Source organism: Pseudorca crassidens, chromosome 21 (genome assembly GCF_039906515.1).
Source record: "Pseudorca crassidens isolate mPseCra1 chromosome 21, mPseCra1.hap1, whole genome shotgun sequence".
NCBI classification, from domain to species: Eukaryota; Metazoa; Chordata; class Mammalia; order Artiodactyla; family Delphinidae; genus Pseudorca; species Pseudorca crassidens.
The window spans coordinates 22,681,213-22,696,781 of NC_090316.1; the positions used below are offsets into that span (position 1 = coordinate 22,681,213).

General features: G+C 37.5%; 2 protein-coding genes across 2 annotated transcripts; both read right to left on the reverse strand.

The window, feature by feature from the left end:
• Positions 1-2,661: 2,661 nt before the first annotated feature.
• Positions 2,662-3,564, reverse strand: ZFP42 (ZFP42 zinc finger protein). The gene has a single exon (XM_067722049.1). It carries the CDS (start codon positions 3,562-3,564, stop codon positions 2,662-2,664), a length of 903 nt encoding a protein of 300 aa, XP_067578150.1.
• A 10,519-nt stretch (positions 3,565-14,083) lies between these two features.
• LOC137216145 (succinate dehydrogenase [ubiquinone] cytochrome b small subunit, mitochondrial-like) lies at positions 14,084-14,602 on the reverse strand. The gene is given in 1 exon segment (XM_067722041.1): positions 14,084-14,602. A coding segment is annotated over 1 exon segment (480 nt). The 5' UTR covers positions 14,594-14,602; the 3' UTR covers positions 14,084-14,113.
• Between the last annotated feature and the right edge of the window lie 967 nt (positions 14,603-15,569).

A 15,569-nucleotide genomic window follows, 5' to 3' on the forward strand; every position in this document is an offset into this window, starting at 1 on the left:
AAAACAAAAATGTTTGTTTATTCATCAGGATTTGGGGTTTGTAAAATGCCAGTATCTGGAGACGTAAAAATCTAGATGGATTGATTTTCTTTTGTAGTTTTCTCTGGATTATGTATTCACATATCTTGTGTTCATTCTTCTTACTTAAAATACAAATGTGGAAAGTATATGTACATTTCTTTTCTGAAACATTAGCAAAGATTTCAGATGACATATCCTCATTAGCTAATCTCCTTTCCCATCTTTTCTTTTTTCGTTATATCCACATGCTTTCTTCCTGTTACATTCTTAACAATTTTAGGGTTCTTCTTTGGAAACAAAAAAAAAAAACAAAAATACAGCTAGGAGACTGGCCAACTAACATCCTATTCCCAAGTCAGAATTTAACTAAGCTTTGGCATCCAGATACACAAGCACTTTCTCAGATTGATGTTCCTTGTACATTTTCGCGTTAGGGTTGTAAATACTGAGACTCTGGCCCCTTCAGTTCCAGAAAGGGTAGTCTCCAGAAGCAGATCAGCCTCCACACACAGGGGAAACCAATCTTGATCTATCTTGATGCCCTAGTCCCAGGTCTCAAGTTTACAGCCTAAACCCCGCCAATGAATTTATCTAGTCTTGACTTCTCTCTATTTAATCCCACCTTTCACCTAGTGCCTTTCACCTAGTCCTCAAAGGTGTTATTCTAATAGCAACTCTAATTCAACTTTGGAATAGAAATTCCTAGAGGATCAAGTTAAATATACTGCTGTCAAAGCAAAAACCAGACAAACATATGATTCATCATCTTGATCAAACACCAAATTCTCATCCTAAATTCTATACTCAGGTGTCTGATTCAGAGGAAATTCCAAATTTATGAATGGATTATGTATCCTGTATTCCTTTTAACTTAGAGACTCTGGACCCACATTTCTATAGAAATGATGGTATAAATTCCACACCAAATATATTATAAATAAAAAATTAAATTTCCATTAATAGTCCACAGTAATAATTAGCTCATTCCTAAGTAAAAAAGTCCTTGATTTTTTTTCCTTTTAAAAAAATCATATGTACTTTTACATTTTGGCATTTCTAAAAGCAAGATTAATCTTAAATTTGATTTGTTTATATTGTATGTTGACTTTTTGTTCTCCTGAAAAGCTGTTTATGGTACATATTGCCATTATCTCCAATGGTGTCTTAAATCTTAAACATCAAACTTCCTCCTACTCTATGGCTTCCCTCTGGCTGTGGACCTCTTTCCTTCCCTTTACAGCCAAGTTTCCTTTAAGGATATTTGCACATTTCCTATTGAATAGAGGTATTAAGATTTATGCAACTTGTTCCCTTTTAATGGACATTCAAGTTATGAATCAAATTACTATTGAAATATACTTTAGTGAAAATCCTTGAACAAATTATCTTTGTACATTAGTGAACATATTCTGTAGAATGGAATTCTAGAAATGAAATTATTGGGTCTAAAAAAGTGCACGTTATGGTTTGAACTATGTACACTCAAAAATCCATGTTGAAATCCTAACCCCCAGTACCTCAGAATGTAACCTTATTTGGCGATGGGCATCTTTATAGACCAAGTTAAAATGAGGGCATCAGGGTGGATTCTAATCCAGTATGTCTGGTGTCCTTTTAAGAGGAAATCTGAACAGAGACATGCACAGAAGGAAGACAATGTGAAGATACAGGAAAATGCCATGTAAACATGAAGACAGTCATCTACAAGCCAAGAAGAGACATTTGGAACAGAGCTTTTCTTCACAACCCTAGGAAGGAACCAATCCTGTCAATATCTTTTTTTGAACTTCTAGCCTCCAGAACTATGACACAATAAATATCTGTTGTTTAAGTCACCCAGTTGGCTGTTACGGCAGCCCTAGAAAACTGATCTAGCATTCCCCTCCCCAAATGGCGGGTGACAACATCCCTTAACCCACCTTGTAGGAGAGCAACTTCCCCCTGACACCTCACTGATACCGAACAATCAATTTTTGCCATGCTTTGCTAATTCTGAAGACAAATAAATGGCATCTCTTTTTAATGCACACTTCTTTGATTTCTGGGGTTTTATTTCCTTTTATTTAAAAATATCTAAAATGGATTCAAATGGATTGACACTATCAAATAACCATTTACATCTACTATATGATTTCAGTATAGTTTGATACAATGATAAAATACAAAAATAAAATGATTAAACAATATATTTAACTTAAAAATTTTAACTAATTCACTTAGTGACAATCTGCTGCAAAATTTTCATTCTCTAGAATTATCATATGTATTAAGTATAAAAGGAAAAAGCTAAACAGTTGGAAACTACAAACTTAAAAGCAAAGTTAATTTCGTACTTATAGTATGGGATATTAAGTCCCATATCCAAAAATCCAATTTGTCATATATTAAGGATTATGCTTTTGAAGTAAGTTCATTACTGACATTATTATTGGAACTGCACTATAATTTTACACAAAGTTCTAAAATAACATCACAGACTATAGGAGCATCTATCTTAGTAACATTTAAAAAAAATATACCTTGTAGGGTGGCAATATTGATTTAAAAATTGTTTCCTGAAACAATAATCAATGAGGCATATTTGTTGCCATTCTTTTGTTAATACGCTTATCCTGTTTGAGGATTATTTTCCATCTTCTTTCATTGACTCATTTCGGCCTTTGCATGAGTTAAGAGGTGCGCTTTCATGTTATTTGACTGAATAAACTTCTTGAGACAGCCTTCAAAGGGACATACAAAAGGTTTCTCCCCAGTGTGGATGCGCACATGTGTACGCAAATTGAAGGACAGGGAAAAACGTTTTCCGCACCCTTCAAAAGTACACGGAAATGGCTTCTCTCCAGTATGAACCAGAAAATGTCTTTTTAGTTTTGCGCTCTCCTTGAAGGCTTTCCCACATTCTGCACATACGTGATCTCGGGGACTATGAACTCGGAGATGCTTTCTCAGGGATGCTCTATTCTTGAACTCTCTTATGCATCCACTCTCAGGACAAACAATTTTTTCTGGAGCATCATATTCTTTATTTGTACTTGGCTTCATTTTAGTACATTCTGTGAGCTGTTTAGGATCTGAAAAGTCAATGCTGGGTATTTCTCCAGGAGGAAGCTTCTTGCCTGTCATGTACTCAGAAGACTCAAGAAGTGAATTCTCTCCACCAAACTGTTGAGGAAGTTCTTGTTTTGCCCCCTTTTTCATGTATTCCAAGGAACGTTCAAGAAGTGAGCTTGCCGTAAGAACCTGTTGAGAAAGCTCTTGTTCTGATCCTTGTTTCAGACAGTCAAAGGACTTAAGAAGTGAGTCCTCTTCCATGATAGGTTCAGAAAACTCACCTCTTATTATGCATTCTATGTAACAGTCAGAGAAGGAATCCTCTTCAACAACCCGAAAGCTAGTCTCATAGCACACTTCCTCATCACATAAGGTCCACGTCGTGTCAGGAGGTTTCTGTGGGGCTGGCGGTGACTTGTCCCCACTGACAGCTCTTCTACCAAGGCCTTTCTGGCCAAGTGTCTTTTCCCTTTTCTTCAGTTTCTGGTCCATGTCGTTCTGCTAGCTCCCTCCGTGAAGGTTTGCACCAGAATAGATCAACCACTTCTGGGAAGGAGTGATCTACGTGAATTGTTTTCAGCAAGCACCTGTTTGAGATAGTGGTCATTAGGTAAAATATATTCCAATATTAGAGCCATTGTCAGAAAAGGACCTCAAAAAATATCCTAGAACTCACTTTCCAATAACAGAATCACTACATTTACATCTTTGACTAACTCTGCAAGAGAGTAAGAGAATTAGCTGTGACATATGTACGTAAGACATGGGTCATAAACATTTCTTTCCTGGGTATCCCCCGTAAGTTATCTGCCCTCCCTTATTGATCACCTAATGTTCATTGGGCACTCACTATGTGCTAGCCCTTTTCTAGGCTACTCATGGGTTGAGACACACCAGTGAATAGATATATTATACCCAAAATGTAATGTATGCCCCATGGGGTATACAAAATAAATAAGTAATGTACATTGTATGTTATAAGGCAAAGAGCACTATAGAATAAGCCAAGGGACCGGTAGAAAGCAGGGGCTTGCAATTTTAAATAGGGAGCTCCAGGTAAATCTTTTTCTTTCTTCCCCAGGTGAATCTTGACTGAGGTAGTGGCAGCTGACTAAAAACTTAAAGGAGGTGAGGGAGCAAGATATGCCTATTCTTATGTAACACTCCTGTGAAATTCAAATTAAATATTGCATTTAAAGTGCTTAGCACAGTTCATGGCATAGACCAAATGCTGACCACTCATGTGAGCTACTGTTAGTTTACCTTTGTATTCATTCTATAAGTAGATGTTGGATCCTGCTAAGTGCCAGGTACTGTTCTAGACCAAGGGCAGCAAACTTTTTCTGTAAAGAGCCTGATTTAAACTTTGTGGGCCCTAGGGCCTATGTCATAGCTATTCAATCTCACCGTAGCACAGAAGCAGCTACAGACAGTACACAGAGGATGGGCAGTGCACAGCAGAGACTGATTTGGTGGATGGCTGTAGTTTGCCCACCCTTGTTCTATAAGATGGGGATCCAGAGAATAAGCCATGTGAAATCTATGTATTGCCAACTCTTATAAGTGCAAGTCAAAATAAAGGCACAGGGGAATGAGTGGTTTTTGATCCTTTTCTTAAAAATCTAAAAGTAGTACTATGAAAGTTACAGCATGAATATATTATATTCTTTCTAAGAGTCCTTTGCTTAATGTTACCATTGTGTCTTATAAAAGATCTCTTAATTTTAGCATCCTGATGTCCTGCTGTAGGAACAAAAATTAAATGCTTTTAAAAAGGAGCAAATGTGAAAGTACTGGAATGAAAATCAATAGCTTGAAAATGTTTTTAAATAGCCACATTAAAAAATGCCACCTCAAAAAGTTTGTGCCATTTACTTCTGGTAAAATAATACATAGAATGAAAACAAAACATGCTTTTATACCTTCTTAAACACTATATATACACATATACATATTTATATATGTAAATATATACTATATAAATTACAAATAAAATTAATTATATATTTACTTATATAAAATATATATGAATGTTATCTGACATTTAAAAACTGCTGAGAGATTTTAAAGTGTCTTCTTAAGCATTCAATATACATATTTACAAATAAATATATAATTAATATTTTCATTATATATATTTAAGTATAAATCAAATATTTATAAATTGCTCAGGGAAGAGGTTTAAATTTTTTCTTAAATATATGCATATATTATATAAATATATATTTCTATGTAATATACATACTCATGTTTAAGAAGACATTTAAACCTCTTCCCTTACCAATTGAAATGCATGTTTTGTTTTCATTGTATTTTTTTCTTTTGCCAAGAATAGCATGATTCTTTTGAGGAGGTTATTTTTAAATGTGGCTATCTAAAAATATTTTCAGGGACTTCCCTGGCAATCCAGTGGTTAAGACTTCACCTTCCAATGCAGGGGGTGCAGGTTCAATCCCTGGTCGGGGAGCTGAGATCCCACATGCCTTGTGTCCAAAAAACCAAAACATAAAATGGAAGCAATATTGTAGCAAATTCAGTAAAGACTTTAAAGATGATCCACATCAAAAAAAATCTTAAAAAAAATATGTTCAAGCTGTTTATGTTATATTCCTAATATATAATGTTAGTGGTATATGTGTTATTATTTATTCTGTCCTTTATAAAGGTGAAATAAACCAGGGAGACTGTATCCAGCAATATTTGCCTAACAAAATCGTGCTCTCATAGCTAAAAATAATTTTCATTTCACTTTGTATTAGTGCATATAGCAAGCACCTTTGGAGCAAAATCTCTAGATCTAAAGTTTAAGTAGGAAAGAACACAACAGTTCCCTCCCTCAATTAGTCCATTTAAAATAGCTACAACTGGTTTGATTCCAGCTTTTCTCTCCAAACTTATCTCTTGCCATCTCCAGTTCTCCTATTTCATCTCCAGCCATAATAAAGTCTCCTTCCAATAAAGTGCCATGCTCTTTCCTCTCTACCCTCATACTATACACCTGTAACTTACATAATATTGCTGTACATCAACTACATTTCAATTAAAAAAAAAACTAGGATAAATACCAAACTATACAATTAAAAAAAAAACCAAAAAAACTACCCACTCTCAATCCCCCTTACCTATGAGCATGTGCACAGATGGGGCATGCACAGGTTTACTTCCCACCTGCATTTCAGATCTCTGCCTAAATGCCACTTGCTCAGGCAAGCTTCCCTTGACTCTTAGTCTCAATTAGGTCTCCAAGCTAAACGCTCTCCTAGCTCCCTGTTTTACACTGACCACAGCCCTTTGGTTCTGATTATTTAAGCCCTGTCTTACCTACTAGACTGTAAGCTTTAAGAGAGCAAGGGCCTCTCCTGTCTTATTCACATGCCCCAGCACTTACTACATTTGTCTAATGAAATGAATTGATGAATATGCATTTAGTCATCAGACTGGTGATATCTGATTTAGCAATCTTATAAAATTAATTTACTAGAAATTTATTTGGGATGTTAGACATGCTTAAGGTAGAAGTTTCATAAAGTTGTCTATCAATGATGACAAGATGTTATCTAGAACAACATCTCCTATGAGATCAGGGTTGAGAGAAAGGTATTTTCTTTATGAATTTACCAGGGTCCAAGTACAGCCCTTACCTTTCTAAACTAGATTCTTATTTGTCAGATGTCTGAGCATTATGCCATGTCTCACACAATATGCAAGCCTGTGAGAACAATGTATAAATTGAAATGGTAACTTAATTTATTATGAGAATACTCCTGTTGATAAACTATATTCTCCTTTGGTAGAAATAACCACATGGAAAACGTAATGGTTAAACATAGTATAGGATGTTACATGAATTACTTAATGGCATGAGACTATATACTATATTCTATATTTCTCAAATTGTGATAGAAGTAGTTCCAAGGGTGCATCATTTACTTATTCAATCATTCAGTCATACAAATATTTAGTACCAAACTTTGTTCTAGGTGCTAACCCTTTTTAAAAATTCTTTTTAAATTAAAAAAAAAATTTTTTGTTTTAAATTTTTGGCCGTGCCGCCCGGCTTGCGGAATCTTGGTTCCCCCACCAGGGATGGAACCCGGGTCCACGGCAATGAAAGTCAGGAGTCCTAACCACTGGACCACGAGGAAATTCCCATGGTGCTGACCACTTAGAGCAACGAAGAAGATAAAGTCCCTGGTTTTCATAGCATTTTTATCTGTGTGAGACAGAAATGTAAATAAAGTTTTTATAAAATGGTAAATAAAATAATTTCAGGTTGAGAAAAATGCTATGAAATGAAACCAATAAGAGGAAAAGTAGGGGGAGGCTATCTTTAAAAAGAATGTCTGTAAAGGCCTCCAAGGAAGCATTAGACCCAGCCTGAAAAAGAAGAAAAGTATTAGCCAGGTGAAAGAGGTGGAAGAAGAGTGTTCTTTCCAGGCTGCAGCAGAAAGCACAAAGGGATTAGCTTGCTGGACTGCAATGAAAGCCATGCTTATTACACAAAATGGCGGGCAAAGACCATAGAGGTCTGAGGTAAGGTTGAGGACGGTGCAGGAGGGAGCCATTTGCATGTCATTCCCAAACCGATGGGGAACCATTAAGGGGTTTCTTTCAAACAAGGAAATTAGCACGCTGTGATTTAGGTTAAAAGACTACTCAAGCTGATTTGTGAAGAATGGATTAAGGGAGGCAAGAGTGAAAGCAGAAAAAAATCCCTCAGGCTATTTAGTAATCTAGGAAAAGAATGTTGGTGGTTTGGAGCATGTGGTAGCAGCGGAGCTGAAATGGAGGGAGAGGGAAAATGGAGATAGAGCCTTCCAAACTTGCTGTCGGGTTGGATAAAAGGGGGTAAGAGAAACAGGAAGCAAGAATGAGTGAGCGGTCCAATTTTTTGCTCAAGTAATTGGGTGGATGGTAGTGCCATTTGCAGAGATAATTGAAGAGGAAAGAAAGGAAAATAAGTTTACTCTTTATAATAAATAATTTAAACATTTTAACATAAAATAGACCTAGCCATTTCTTGCAATGAGATACAATATTTATACAAAATTTTTACAACACAATTTTATACAATTTTTTAGAACAAAATTTAAAAATGCAACTTCAAAGAAAATTCAATCAGTCATCTGCTTTCTTGAAAGTGTATTTACTTTCCTCCTTTACGTTTTGAAAGTTTGAGGTCAGTGGCCCAAATAGCTGTAGGTAAACGCCGTTTAAACACTAGAAGTCTACTGGCCAAGGTCCACTCCCCACCTGGTTCCAGGATGATAAAACGCTTCCCATTTGTGCTTTTCAAAATCTTTTTGATTGGGATCCACGGTTAAAAATCCATCCTAAGTAGTGAACTCGGTACACACACCGTCTCCAATAGCTGAAAAAAGCAGTTCCATGGAACAAGACTTACCATGCTACCGCGAAGCGCTCCGCTCTTCCAGTTCCTTTCAAAGGTAAGACGTAGAAGAAACTGCTACTTCTGCTCCCGACAGCTGTTGGAATCAACCTTTCTTTGCGCTCCGCCGGTTGGACCCACCCTCCTTTTGATGGACACATTGTCATCAGGCTACACCTACTTTTCAACTCTGCCTTGATTAGTTGAATTTCCAAGGAAAGGCTCTACCAACCTTGTGAAGGTCGAGGGATCAAGCAGCGGTGGGCGTGGAGGTGGGTGTGGCTCAGCTCCGCGCCGGGTGGGGTTGGTCGCCGGACCTGCCAGCGCAAGATCACGTTCAACCAAGAGCAGGCGGGCAGGGGCAAGTCCCCCCACACCCCCTACCCACCCCCTCCTCACCCCGCGCCGCAGTCATTGGGCCCCCCGCCACGTGAGAAAGCCTCTTTGAACCCCCATCGCCCAGTTTTAGCAAGAAGTAGGCACTCAGTAAATCTCTACTGAACAAATGAACGTAAGTATAATCAAATTTAAGCAGTTATATATCAATGGAAGAAAATCGATTTTGGTGGAGGCAGTTTTTACCCCCTGGAATGCACACCACGCCTTTCCCTGTGCCTTCTCTTCTCTTCCCCCAAACTTCCTCCCCATCTCACCCTACCCCCAGTCGCAGAGAAACTCCTATTACTGCTTTTTCTTTTTCAGCCATTATGTGACTGTTCGTGTCTCTAAAGGTAACAACTCACTTTGAAAGCACCAGTCAACGCTCACCATTGGCCATGGTCTAGTGAAGTTTAATAGTTTGTATAAGTACACAGACCATTAAAACAAAAACCAAATCAGCGTTTAAAAGCCTCTTAAATTTTCATTTGATGCTTGCCTGCAATTCACATATATATCTGGGAGCAGTTCTCAACTCTTTATTTTTTGGGGGGGTGTTTATTTTAGAATAAATGTCAGTGAAAAAAATAAAAGATCGTTTCCAATAGGGGAAATATTAAATTTTAAAAAAATGTATTATTCCCTGATCTCCCCCAGTAGGCATACCAGGTCCCCGTCCATTTGATATAGATGTTATATAAAACTTCCTTAGCTCCTTACCTTAAAATATTTTTATTTGCAGGTGAATTTCTGAAGGCAGGAGTTGTGAGAAACTACTTCTCTCTTGTTCTCTGTGATGCACTGCTATGGTCTCTAGAAACTGCACAGGCAAGTTATCAGAGCAGGTTTGAACCAGATGTGTGTGTGTGTGTGTGTGTGTGTGTGTGTGTGTGTGTGTGTATGTGTGTGTGTGATAAAAATGTTAATGTTTTGGGTTTCAAAAAGAAATACAACTTAAAGGAGCCAAAGAATCCTGAGAAGAGCATTCTTTCCAAATCTTTAAATGGCAGTGTCATTGGTCATTGGAAGTCCCTTTCCTCACTGGAGGCTCTCTCTATAAATCTATATAAAATGTCATCGTTATCACTTATATATGTAAATGATACATATAATGATATATACACAAAATATAAATAAACATCACTTATGTATATATGACATATTTATATATAGGATGACATATATATATATATATATAGAGAGAGAGAGAGAGAGAGAGAGAGAAATACACACATATAACTAAAGCCGAAGATCCTTTTTTTCATCTAACTTTTGCATCTTATTCACTAGACCACACAGTTTTGTTATCACCCCCGTAACTTTTGAGACAGTGCATACAATCAACAAGATTAATTCCCTTCCCCAATCTGGTCACTTGGTTTGTGTTAATGTAGCTCTGCTTGTAAACTGGAGACTACATGTTTAGAAAATCTAAATTTACATTTCACACTACACCTCTTACATAAATTTTTCTTCCTCCCATTTTGCTTTAGCTTTCCTTTCCATGGCCCTAGAGAAGTAAATCAAAAAGAAGGAATGCATCTGTTGTCATATGAACCCAGCTCAAGGGAAATTGAATTCCTCCAGAATGAGCTAGGGAACCAATTAAACCCTGAAACAAAAATGGGCTGCCTTTCGAAATTGATACAAAGAGGGTGGTTGGTAGAAACAAGCAGCTTTTTGGATTGCTAAAGTTTTAGTTATAGTAATTCTTCTAAGAATAACATTTTAGCTGGTTTTTAAAAAAATTTTAGTTTGACAATTTATTTCTGTGTTACCAACCAATATTTCCCTTAAAACGTCTTAGAATTCAAAAACTACAAATGTGCTCTAATTCACTCTACACATATTTAAGTTTCTCCCGCAGTCAAGCCATTGTTCTGGATCCTTGGGATATGTATCCCAGGCCTCCTGGAATTTTCAGGCTGAAGTTGCAGGACCAGAACTAGGATGAGGCATGTAACTTACTGGTTTTCTGCAAAAATATTTGAGGGGTGTCCTAAAATTCAGTTAAGATTAATAATATTTTAATGCAATATTTAAGCAATAAAATTAGTGCAAAAATTCATGATGAACAAGATGTTAAAAATTTAAAGACAACGAAGTAATCACGCTTTGTAAATATCGAAATGCAGCTATTATTAGGACAATGAAGGGTAGGTACTGGGTGTTAAGAGAGCCCAGAATAGGAGACTGTGACGGAATCAGGAAGTTCAGGAAGATTTCCCTAGAGCTGCTGTGATCTGAAGGTGGTCAGCTGAGAGGGGACATCTTCCTGATAGTGGATGGAATACCTATGAAGGCAAGAGGAACAAGAGGGGATGTGCAGTGCCAGACCCCCAGCCCTTGTAGGTCATGGTAAGAAGTTAGATCTTCATGCCAAGAGCAATGGGAATGGAATATTTTAAGAACACATGTGTCATGTATAGTCGATGCATATTAACCTTAAACTTGTAAAACATTGTTTCATTGTTGGAGCTTCAGTCTATCTCTATTTGACTTAGCGAATTAAATGTTTTACATGCAATGTCTCATTTTATCTTGAAATCAGATTTACAAAATGATTATATTACTATTGTTATTATTATCATCGTTTTATTAGTATTTTAACATGAGAATTCTGAGGCACAAAGAAAGTTTACACACTGGTAAGTAGCTAAACTCAGATTAGAACTTGAGTGTGCTTAATTCATTGAGATATAGCATTTTATATTATGGTATTTTACAAACTCCATGGGTATAGTTTTCATAAAAAGCCTACTGCATTATTATTTTCTGTAATTTATAATGCCTTTTTACATACTTATTTGATCTTGATAGAAAGCTTATGAGTTGTTATTACCTATTTTATGGATAAGGAAATGGGAAGTCAGTAATGACAAATGCCTTATTCAAAGCCACAGAGGTATTAGTTTATGGGCCAGAGTTTACAACCTAAGTCTTGCTATCTTGACACAAAGTTTAAAGGCAAAGTTAATTTTCCAAGTTCAGTCAGTTGTTTAAAGAGCTTTTGAAATGTAGTTTTAGAGTTTCCATTCAGAAAAAGCCAGGCAATAATAAATGTTTCTGCTTGGAATTTGATGTCTTAGTAGAATAAGATTTTTATGAGGGTATATTCAGGTACATTTTGACTGCATTTTTAAAAAAACTGAGATGTAATTAACATATAACATATGTGTTGCAAGTACACAATATAATGATTTGATATATGTGTGTATTGCAAAATGAGCAATGCAATAAGTCTGGTTAAATCCATCTAGTTAACTTTTATGTGTACAAAGTTACACATTTTTTTTCTTGTGATGCGAACTTTTAAGATCTATTCTCTTAGCAACTTTCAAATACACGTACAGCACAGTATTATTAACTATAGTCACCATTACATCCTCAGGACTTGTTTTATAACTAGAAGTTTGTACCATTTGACCACCTTTACCAGGCTGGAGGTGGGGGATGAGTAGGCATGGGGGCGCATAAAATGGGAGAAGATGGGCTCTGCATTAAAACAAAATCTAAATGGAAGCTGTCTGGTACTTCACACTGAGCAGAATGAGACTTGTATCCAAATCTCGTATATTTTCAACAGTCTTTATGCTCTTTAGATGAAAGCTATAACCACATAAACATTGTCATGTTTCATTTTCTTTGTGAGAATTTAGCAGTGAGCCTCACTGCAGGAGCTAAAGACTATTTTTTAGACCACAGATTCTCCCTGGACTTTGACAATGATCCGTGAATGTTATTATTTGGCAGTTTCATAAGATCCTTTCTTCCTCTTAAGAATGGACTATCCACATAATTCCCTTCCTATTAAAGGACCTATTAAAATTGGGCTCACCTGGAGAAAATTTCAGAGCTTGATCTAACTTACTTTAGGTAATTTCTCATTTTTCCATAAAAATTTATGAGTCAACCTCAGATGTGTTTTTTTTTTAACTTTTTTTTTTTTTTTTGGCTGTGGGTCTTTGTTGCTGCTCATGGGCTTTCTCTAGTTGTGGCGAGCGGGGACTACTCTTCGTTGTGGTGCGCGGGCTGCTCATTGTGATGGCTTCTCTCTTTTTTTTTAAAAGGGTAGAATAAATTTTTATTATACATCATTTTTATTTTTAAAAAAACTTTACCTTCATAGAATACATTTTCACATTAGAGATTCCCACAGTGGGAAAACAACAACTTATTACTTATAATTTTATATTTGTGGACAGATTATTTTAGGACAAGTAAAATAAACACATTTGAGGATTAAGTCTCCATTTAGAACCAGTAACAATTTGAAACATCTATAAAGGGACCTCTTCCCTCCATGAAACTTATCTATATTCAGAAACTCTCCAGGCTCTTCTTCCTAGGATTTAGAAATCAGTAATGTGAAATATCAGCATTTATAATTTTCAAATCTCCCTAGGACACGTAACCATCAGTAACTGGTATCGACTGAACAGTGGGGGGGGGGGATGTTTACAAAAACAAAACACTGCCTAATTTTCTGCAAAGTCTTTACTTATGAATTAACAGTCGTTCCCTTTCTCCATCATTCTAGGACAAATATAGAAGTGTGATCAAATATTGAGAGTAATAAAGCTGAATTCCCTTTAAAAGTCTGATAAATCAACAGACAAAGGCTCATATATAATGTTTAGTTATACTGTGAGTCTTCTGAGAAGCTGTGAGACACCGCATTAACTCTCCAGAATACAAAGCTCAGTCTCACAATTTCTTGGATACAATTTCTCTCAAATCTTTCTTCAAAGATTAAACTCTAAAAATAACCGGCTGATTAGGAGAAGAGGTTTATCAGCGGGACTAATCTGTTACTTCCTTCTTATTGTGAGTTGAAATGGCATGACAGAGCAGAGGCAAGGAGGTGTACAATCAATTCTTTTTTTTTTTAAAGATTCAGGATTACTTCTTTATTTTTATTTTATTTATTTATTTTTGGCTGCATTGTGTCTTTGTTGCTGTGCACAGGTTTTCTCTAGTTGCGGCGAGCGGGGGCTACTCTTCGTTGCGGTGCGTAGGCCTTTCACTGCGGTGGCTTCTCTTGTTGCAGAGCACGGGATCTAGGTCCGCAGGCTTCAGTAGTTGTGGCTCGCGGGCTCTAGAGCGCAGGGTCAGTAGTTGGGGCGAACGGGCTTGGTTGCTCCGCGGCCTGTGGGATCTTCCCGGGCCAGGGCTTGAACCTGTGTCCCCTGCGTTGGCAGGCGGATTCTTAACTACTGCGCCACCAGGGAAGCCCAATGTACAATCACTTCTCAAGGTGTTAAGTCTAAAGGGTCAGAGCTTCCACAGCATAGCCACAGCTTTGCAGATGCCCACATCATGATAGTTGAAATAACAAAGCCCAACAAAGGTGAACGCCGAGAGCACCAAAAAGCCTGCCTTGGCAGCTTTCTGCAATGCAGCCCCTTGAACATAGTCAGTAACAACTTGTCCAACGCCCCAGTGACTATGAAGAGTGAGGGCTGCAGCCAGAGAGTAGTCCACCGCAGAGCAAGGATTCAAATAAGCAGCTGGAATTAGGCCCAGGAGCAAAACACTGACAACCCTCTCACCAGTCCAGTGGAGAGATGCAGCCTTGGAACCAGAATGGTGGCTGGGTGACAGGTGAATGTGCTGTATTCCACAGCATCCTGGGGTTGATCAGTCCTGGAGAAATGCTGAGACATGAGCTGGTCTGACCACTGGGGTTCGGAGGAAGAGAGCTCGCCGACCTCTGGCACCGCAGAGGACGCTCAGCCTCCAGAGAGTCGCCATGTCGCTCGGAAAGGCCTGTGGTGGCTTCTCTTGTTGTGGCGCACGGGCTGTAGGTGCACAAGCTTCAGTAGTTGAGGTGCACAGGCTCAGTAGTTGTGGCTCACGGGCTCTAGAGCACAGGCTCAGTAGTTGTAGTGCACAGGCTTAGTTGCTCCGCGGCATGTGGGATCTTCCCGGACCAGGGATCCAACCCGTGTCCTCTGCATAGACAGGTGGATTCTTAAACAGTGCGCCACCAGGGAAGCCCTAAACTTTATTGTTTTGAGATATTTGGGGGTTTATGGAAGAGCTGCAAAGACAATACAGGGAGTTCTCATATTTCTCTTCACCATCTTCCCTTAATGTTAATATCTTACACGACCAGTGTATATTTAGCAAGATGAAGAAATCAACATTGGTACAATACTATTAACTAAACTCCAGATTTTATTTGGACTTTGCCAGTTTTTCCAATAATCTCCTTTTAAAAAAAATCTGTTCTAGGATCCAATCCAGATTCCATTTTGTATTTAGAAGATAGTTAATGCACAGACATGAGCTCCACAATCTAACCCCAGTTCTAGCCCAGAAAATGTAATTTTTGTCTTGGAATATCCTAACATCACCCCTCCCATAAAATTCACCCCGAGCTTGATTCCAAGCTTATACCTCTCTTAAGACTCAAATCAAGAATCACCACCTCTCAGGAAACCTTTCTTTTGGAAACTCAATGCCATCTCTCTCTATATAGAGTTACTTGGCTTTTAGGAATGTATTCTATATGATCAGCCATTTAACATTACCTTTAGAGATTTTTTTGTATGTGTAATGTGGTAAGTAGAAAACCAATAAAATGCATATCTGTACAGGAGAAGATCATTGTGGCACATTGGATGCTCCAGGCTTTTTAAGGTCTATATATACTCTAAATAGGAATATGGTAGGACAATTTGGTTACGAAACTGTTTTGTATTATTTTTGAAGTGGTGAGAATAAA